We start from the raw sequence: 8,930 nt of genomic DNA, 5'->3' as shown, positions 1-8,930 counted from the left end.
TGTTTTTTATCGTTTTAAGATTGTTTTTGTGTGTGATTCGTGTTTTTATTACACATGTCCCTGGCACACTTACTATACAGTTAATCCAAATACATGTAGTCTAGTAGGGCCAGTGTTTGAATGAGTGATATTGTTGTTGTTTTTTGTGTAGCCACTGGAGCCTGTGGTGTGTGCAGGTTTGCCGCAGAGTGAAATCTTACCTGCTGCCCTACATCTCCTGTGCTGGATGAATGATTGAAGAGGAGAGGTTTTGACGCTGCTGTCAACGCTCCCAGTCGCTGTCTAGTGTTACCATGTTTACGCATCAGTGGATGCATCATCAGCAGCAGCAGCAGCAGCAGCAGCAGCAGCAGCAGCCAGGTGTGTGTAACGAGGTTTAACCGTTTGAAAAACTGCAGAACAGAACAAGCATTAATTAACGGCGTTCAGAACACACGGAAGACGATTCATTATGGCTTTGTGTACATTTTTAGTAGCTTTTCTGGCATAAACTCTGACCAAAAACGTGGTCCCAATGAGGCAGAACCTAATTTCTGAGGAACTGGGGTTAAGGCGAGGAAGTGAGAACACTGCAGTATCCTATGATGAATTACATGTGCATGTGTGTGTGTGTGCACATGCTTAAATTGAATATTAAGTCACACAGATTATAATTAGATGAAAAGCAGCAGGCCTAAAGAAAAGCCCTCAGATCATAGACACAGATGGTGTGACTGGGAGTCAGCGCCTGCTCACACAGCGAATGGCTGTGGCATTTGCCTCCTGTGTATTTGAAGAGTGAATTCTAAGTGAGATGACTCATCCTCTGCTCAGGCTCCTCCTCCCAGGAGAGTCACATGGACGCTGGCGAGTCCTCTGCCATCTAGTGGTCACAGAACAAGCTGCTGTGGAATGAGCATAATATTGGGATTAATGTGAGTGATTGAAAGACAGAGGGAGGATATTTTGTTAGAGGTTGACTTACTCATTCAGAGCAGATTTTTACTTGGTGGAACAGCTTGACATCATGACATACTCAAATCACTACAAGTGATTTAGTAATGATGGTTTTTAAAAAGGTGACAAAAACCTGCTGGAGGAATAAATGTGAGGTGAAGGCAAAACTGGAGAAAAAGTATATCATGTAGTAATTTCACCATTTATTGCCATTTCTAATACTTGTTTAGTATAAGTAGTATAAGCATAAGACTGATTTTGATATTTTTAGACACACATATATATGCGTGTATATATAGATGTACGCATATATATATTGTACGCATATACATGTTTATATGTAAATCTCTAAATATAACCACACACGTATATACATATGTATTTATATATGTACAAAACGCATATATACGTAATATATACACGTAAATACGTGTATATATACATATACACATACATATATGCATTCATACATATACGTATATATAAATGTATGCGTATATGCAAATATTTACATATATGTGTAAATATACATATATACACATATATGCATACAAACATATATACACATATATGCATACATACATATATACACATATATGCATACATACATATATACACATATATGCATACATACATATATACACATATATGCATACATACATATATACATACATATATACACATATATGCATACATACATATATACACATATATGCATACATACATATATACACATATATGCATACATACATATATACACATATACACCATATATTATATACATATATACTAATACACATATATACATACATATGTATATAAACATATATATAAAAATTTAGATACATATACACACATACATATATATACATACATACATACTTACATACATATACACAGATATGTGTATATATACATATACACATATATATACACGTGTATATATATATATACACACATATACATACATATACACACTATTATATTTATTATATTATATTTACACAAATACTTTATAATAAATTAAACCTCCTCTTGTCAAGTGTATAAAATAATGACATTATTCATATATAAATCCTCATGTTCTCTGGTTGCTCTGGATATCACACTGTGTAACACTGCCCTCTAGAGGACAAAAAGAGTAAAGACAGGACGAGACCATTCAAAAATCACTGTTAATAATAATACTTTCTCACTGAAGAATAGAGTCAGAGACACAGGAGTGGGTTTTTCCAAGTATGGCACTGTTTATTCAAGAAAACATTTCATTTCATTGACAACCTTTACAAACAGCTTTATGAATATAAAAATGTGTAATAAGTAATCAAGTTTAAAACTGTACTCACCGAGGTGTGGTGTGGAGTATGGGGGACAACAGGTTTTCCTTCTTCTGTGCTGCTGAGCTGAGGAAACGACCTGAAACACTCCACAGTGTAACAACACACTCATGGAACACAAGATTTAAATGAAAAGTAGTTATAAAATTAAAAAAAAAAATAGATTGTGACGTTGTACGGTTGTTAAAAGGTGTTATTTTTATTTACAAATTAACTTTCTGTCAGATTGAAATGTGGAATTATTTTAATTTAACAAGTAAAGAAAAAGAAAAAAACGTATTATTTATTCAGGTTAAATCAATTATTTTAGCTTGTACAGGTGTAAATGTATTTAAAATTGAATTCTTACACATTTAGCATCTCACTGTAACATTTACAGAGGCTCAGTCTACTTTACTTTAGTATTCGTTATCAACAGAATTCTCTCTCAATTTCACCATAATGACAAGAGTTAATGTCATTAACAAATTTTCCACATATTAATCAAATTATAAAACCATGTGTTCAAAGAAAATCTGGGCTGACCAACTGAGAGATTACCAAATTTGATGCTAGAGATTAGATTATTATTGAATTACGTTGGTGTTTCCCGGCGTTATCTTAACGTGACGCACGGTAAACCCTCATGTTTGACGATCAACTACAGCAACTCGCCAATTACTCCAATTCTACAAATAAACAAGCTTTAATCTTTTTTATTCAAATCCAAGGCAATGTTATTCTACTTTATTTACTTCTACACTACATTTATGTGACGGCAAACGTCGCATATCACTTTAAATCTAATCTGTTGAAAGGATACAGTATAGATTTTAGTGTAAAAACACTATTCCTAATTGACTTTTTAGGTTTTGTTTTTCCACTTTAAACCTGTTCTTTCCTTTAATGCAGAGCTTTTAAACGCAAGTAGATCACTTTTAGTCACATTTCTTCATACCACTACTTTTGTCAGTAGTTTTCCACTGAGGACCATGACTCACTTATGACATGACACCTTGATATTTTATGATCTGCTGCTGTATTTTAAAACCATCCCCTGCTCAATGATGTGTAATATTTGCACGTCCTCCCCCCAAATAGAACATTTAGATCAGTAAGAAAACACACAGAAATCGCTTGTGTACAGCATGTAAACACATACTGAGTCATCTGTATACTTTACCTTTAGACTGCATAAAAGCTGAGACTCCGCCCCTTTTGGCCTCAAACCTCCGAGGAACCTTCGACTCCGTGCAGACACAGGATGTGGACGACAGTTCTGAGACGAAGTGGCAGCGATGGCGGCGGCGGCGTCATCTCCGTGAGAAACATCCTGACTCTTCTTTCTTTTTTTTTTGTGCAGACTTTTGCACAGAATCTCTTTTTTAAACGAACACAACGACATCAACACATCAACTTAAAAAAACGGCACAGGAAAACGGCTTCTCCTCTCAAAGCGGATCAGATGTCAGTCTGGCCCTAGCAGAGACGTTCTTCAAAAGCTTCCAAACGTGCGAGAAACAAACACCTTATTAACAAACAGAAGCTTCCTTCGATCAGGGGCCTTTTGAGATGCTCCGGGTTGAGAGGCTGCGGACGACCACAGCGACTTTGTCGACAAACGGCCGTTTCCAAGTCGTGGCGACTCTGGGTTTAACGTAACAGTAACGGTCAAATCTTACAAATGAAAACACAGAACTTTCCATATTCTCACCCTTCCCGGGGGGGGGAGGGAAAGAAAAGCTCCTGCTGTCAAAGTGATTTAGTTTGATAGACAATTCCAAGAGAACAGAAAAGGTCACAAAAGCTGTCTTCCAAAAGGCAAAAGGTGGTGTTTTTCCCACGAAAGAGTAAATTTATTGAGACAAAATCTATCAAGTGCGTGTTTTGCACTTTGTGTGTTTGCTTGTTTTTTTTTTCTGACAGTTAGGGTAAACGTCTTTAGGCCACTGATGTTCTCCATCTCTCTCTCTCTTTATCCAGATATCCTGAGTTTACAGCAACAACAAAAACACATTTCTTTTTTTTTTTCCTCCATTTGAAAACACAGCAATCACGAGATCAACAAATCAAAATCAGAAGGAAGGCGTATGCAACACAAGAGTCCATCGTTGCTGATGTCTGATTGGTCGTGGCGCACGTTTATAGGTCACTATATCATCTTCGCCTTAAGAGTACAAAGGTTTACAGTCGAATTTAACCCACAGGTGTTTGTCTAAATGAAATGTGACGCTCGTGAAACAAAGGGAAAGGACACAAGCAGAGGGAACCTTCAAAATAAGAGTCTCTTCAACTGTATTTAGTCAATTTAAGCGATATATCTTGGATTAGTGAGACTTATTTCTTGTTATTCTTTGTAAAAAAAAAAGAAAAAGGGATTTAAAAGAATAAACCTGAATATTATGTCAAAATAAAACGCAGCCCAATGCAGACGCGTGTTACGACAGTTGAAACCACTCTTTTTTTGGCGTTTAAAGAATGGAATTAAACCTTTTTACAGAGACCAGATTCACGAACTGCGTCATAATGAACAGGTTCTTACTACTTGTGTCCACTCATCGTGCAAAAATGGATGTTTAGTTAAAAAAAAAAAACACACAAGAATAACTGCATTCGTATCGCACTTAAACACTGACATCTAAAGTTGATCGAGTACTTCAGAGGCGTCGTGTAAAGACCAGATACCAAACTGACAAATATGATTATTTCTGCTGTTCAAAAATGTGTATCTTGAAGTAGAAGTTGTCAAACCTGATTTATGACAATTTGGGTAAAGCTTTAGAGCAAGCGAGACAAAAAAAAAATCTGCACAAACATCATATTTCTACAAACTTCAGATCAGAATGATTTTAAACTGACATAAGACGAAGGCTGAGTGCTGTTCTTCTTAGTTTCTTATTATTTGCCAATGGATTAAATGATATAAAATAATCAAAATGAATGATTGCGACTTTTTTCACATTTACCAGTGGAATAAGTAGCAAACAAATGCATGGCATCATGTGACCTCAACTATTTCATTATCAAGGAAATTAATTTAGCAAAAAAAAAAGTGTTAAATTCAATGTGGCTTTCATTTCTAAAAAAGGAGTAGACGCAGGATTCAATGCAAGAACTTTCCCTGTTTTTTTTCCCCAATTCACAGTTCAACAGTTCACAAATTGTATAATTGGCACTTTTTTTTCTCCCTCTCTCTCTCTCTCTCTCTATCTTTCATGCTGCTCCTCTGAGAATGATCACCACCATATAGTCATCCTCTGCTTTGGTAAAGGCTTTGGCAGAGGCATCCATGAACTGCTTTGAGAAATCGCACGGAGGGAAAGTGTGAAGGACTCCCGTGTGCTCCTTGCCACCGCCACCCCCCGCGGGGAGGCTGATGATGCCCGCCGCCTCCTTCTGCGTCAGGTACGACACCAGGTTCTTCAGCGGCCTCTCCAGGGAGCTGCCGGCGTCCTGGGCCTCGTCCTCCTTCCCGGGCATGGCGAGCAGGACGCAGTATCCGCTGGAGCCGTTGGCCTTGATGCGACGGGACACCTCGTCCAGCTTGGGCTGGTCCAGGCGAAGGCGCTGGCTGATCTTCAGCTGGGACGCTTGACCGCCTGCGGGGCCGTCCACCAGGAGACTCGTCGCGACGGCCACGTCGCCCTCCAGCAGGTGCAGTGACGTGGGGAAGCTGCTGTTCTTCAGCAGGAGAGCGCCCTGCCAGACCTGACTCAGCCTCGAGTGTCCTCCTGATGCTGCCTTAGACTGCTGGGTAGACTTTGAGGAGGAGGAGGGAGGAGGTTGTTCAGCACGCTCCTCCTTCTTTGCCGGACTCTTCGTCGACGAGTCGCCGGCTTTGCGTTTGTAGTCCTTGTCTGGGCTCAGCGTTCTCCGTCTCTTATCTCCAAAGCCGCCGTCCTTGCTGTTTTGCTGCTCTCTGACAGGGGAGGGCCTCACGGGGCGAGGCATCCGCTCGACGTCGCCGTACCGCCCCGGGTCTCGACCGCCGCCTACTCCGGGGCTCCGCTCTAGCGAGGTGCCGTGACGGGGCAGACCGTAGTCGCCGCCGTCGGGCGAACGCTCCAGCCACCAGCCGTCACCCCCTGGTCTCCTTTTGCGGCTCAGGTCCCTGTTTTGCACGTGCTCGACTGACCAGGGCTCGCGTGGACGCCTCTCCAGGCGATCGATGGGATCGAAGGCCGCCCCGCGTATCCTGTCGTGGACGCCCAGGCCGGCCCACTCGGCTGCGGGGTACAGGTCTCTGTCTCTGAAGTGAGGAGGGAGGGGAGGTGATCTCTCTCTGACTCTCACCGGGTCGGTCAGACAGTGGGCAAAGGGCTCTGGGACCAAGTCATAGTGAGGCAGTGGGAGGGGGAGCTGCACAAACTGTTGCTGCTGGTAGCGGTGCTCCGTGTCCGCAAAGTCCACCCTGAGTCGCCTGTCGGGGCCACCGAGAGGGAAGCCCCTCATGTGGGTGCAAGCAGCCTGAGCGGCGTCCAAACTCTCGTACTGGATGTAAGCCCACGCCTCGCCTTTCCTGTAGTCTATAGTTCTGATGGTGCCAAAGCGGTCGAACTCTTTAGCCAGCGCTGCAAGCGGAACCCAGGGTCCCAGCCCGCCCACCCACAGCCTGGTGGTGGGCGTGGGTTTGCCGTAGCCGATTTTAATCGGGCTGTGGCCCACAATTTTGCCCGACATTGCGATTTTGGCGCGGTGGGCCATGTCGAGGTTCTCGAACTTGATGAATCCGTAGGTGTTGCTCTGTCCCCGCGCCGTCCTCTTTATGTCCACCTCTGTGATCACACCGAACCTGTCGAACGCCCTCCTCAGGTCGCTCTCCGTCACGGTCACGTCCAGGTTGCCCAGAAACAAAGTCCTGTTGGCCCGCTGGTCGTCCTCGGGCATCACGGCGTCCTCGTCGCGGAAGACGGCACACTCGGGGACAAAATGTGGCCGGCTCCTGGCCTCGTACATAGAAAAGTCTCTCTCTCGTTCCAGGTTTCTAATATGAGGAGGTGCAGCAGGAGGAGGAGGAGGAGGTGGAGGAGGAGGGGGAGGAGGTCCAGTGAGGCGACCCATAGCCAGCTGTTGGAGCCGGTAGTCTCTGTACCCCAAACCAGTGGGAGACAGCTGTCTCTGAGAGGGGACATGTCTGTGTCCGGGGGGGAAATTGTCTTTAGAAACAGGGGAGCGACTTCGACGTCTGTTCATATACACGGTCTCTATTTTCAGAGGGCGGTCGTACAGCACCAGCTTGCCGCGGGCGTGTTTCGCCGCCCGGGCGTCATCGGGCCTCCTGAAGTTCACAAACGCCACCCGCTGGTCGCTCTCTCGGCTTATTTTGATACTCACGTCGCCGAACCTCTTGAACTCGTGAAACAGTCCGTCCTCGATGTCCTCGTCGTTGAGCTCGGAGCCCAGCTCGCTTATTTTCAGAGTCTTGTACTCGCTCTCCGGGTTCGGCGGAGGCCGCGGCTCGCTGCGTGCAGAGGAGCGGGCTGCTTCCGCGGAGACGTCAGCGCCAACGTGCGGCTTGTTCGCCGACGCGACTCTGTAGTCGTAGCCGCCGCCGCCGTTGCGGCTAAACGAGTTGTTATGTCCGTCCATTTCCCTCGAGTCTCTTTTCTCGCCGTGTAAACTTCTCCGGGAAGAAGCTCCGCTCTGACCGGAGCCGTTGCTGCTGCTGCCGCTGCTACCAACCGTCGACAGAGCTCCGGGCTTCTTCCCGCTTGGGTGACTCCCTCCTCGGTCTCTGCTATCCTCTGGCGCCCGGGAGCGTTTTTTCACCGGCGACCGCTCTTTCCCCTTCATGTCCGTAATCCGACAGCAGTAATCCACACACGGCAATCCGCTTACAGGTGCAGTCTTTGCGGGCTGAAATGTAACTCAAAACTCCGCGAACTTCTCTGGGGGCTTAAACTGTTCTCTCAGTAGAGCGACCTCGCCGCCATGTTGGAGCGCTGTACCGGAAGTCCCGCCTTTGTGCCCGGATTAGAAGGTGATTGGCTGTGCGGGCTGTCACTCAAACGTGACGTCACGCCGCTCGCCTATAATAAACAAGGGTGAGGTGGAGATGTGGAGATGTGGGGTCAAACTGCAGCTCAGAAGGAAGAAGTTGACGGGAAGATAGTGTTGCCAAAGTGCTGCAAAGAAACAGGAAGTTGTGTTTTTATTTTAGATTTGTTGAACCAATAATATAAATAGATCATCTACACACTGTTGGACTGGCAGACACAACATAATAAAATGTAGGGCCGGCCCAAGCCTCCATGGGGCCCTAAGCAAAATTTGATTTTGGGGCCCTCTGTTACTGCCAATCAGAGCCTGTAGGGGCCCTAAGCAAAAATTCCCAGGGGGCCCTTCCTTCCAACCAGTGTTCATCACCATTATGTTATAAATAATCTGACATCAACGAAAAATGTATGAGTTCAAAATATATATATTTTTTCTAAATGAATGAAATAACATGGAAAAACCTTGTAATTAAAAAGTATGTGAAACTATAAATGTAAAGAACAATAAAATACTATATAAAGTTAGTAAAAAAATTAAATTACACTGAAAAGAACCCACATTATAAAACAATATAAATATAAAGAACAATAAAATACTGTAAATAACTGAAAAAAACATATATAAACTGAGTAAAAAAGATATGCATTACACTGTAAATAATCCTAATTACAGTATCTCTTG

At 43.6% G+C, this 8,930-nt stretch overlaps 1 protein-coding gene across 1 annotated transcript; it reads right to left on the bottom strand.

The window, feature by feature from the left end:
• Positions 1-5,028: 5,028 nt before the first annotated feature.
• LOC310930000 (RNA-binding protein 15-like) lies at positions 5,029-8,045 on the bottom strand (the record flags this gene model as incomplete). The annotated part of the gene is made up of 1 exon (XM_083892883.1): positions 5,029-8,045. One exon carries the CDS (start codon positions 8,043-8,045, stop codon positions 5,466-5,468), a length of 2,580 nt encoding a protein of 859 aa, XP_083749009.1. The 3' UTR covers positions 5,029-5,465.
• Positions 8,046-8,930: the final 885 nt, after the last annotated feature.

This window comes from Microchirus variegatus, assembly GCF_963457635.1.
Source record: "Microchirus variegatus genome assembly, chromosome: 7".
Taxonomy (NCBI): Eukaryota; Metazoa; Chordata; class Actinopteri; order Pleuronectiformes; family Soleidae; genus Microchirus; species Microchirus variegatus.
This window is presented reverse-complemented; position numbering and strand designations above follow the sequence as displayed.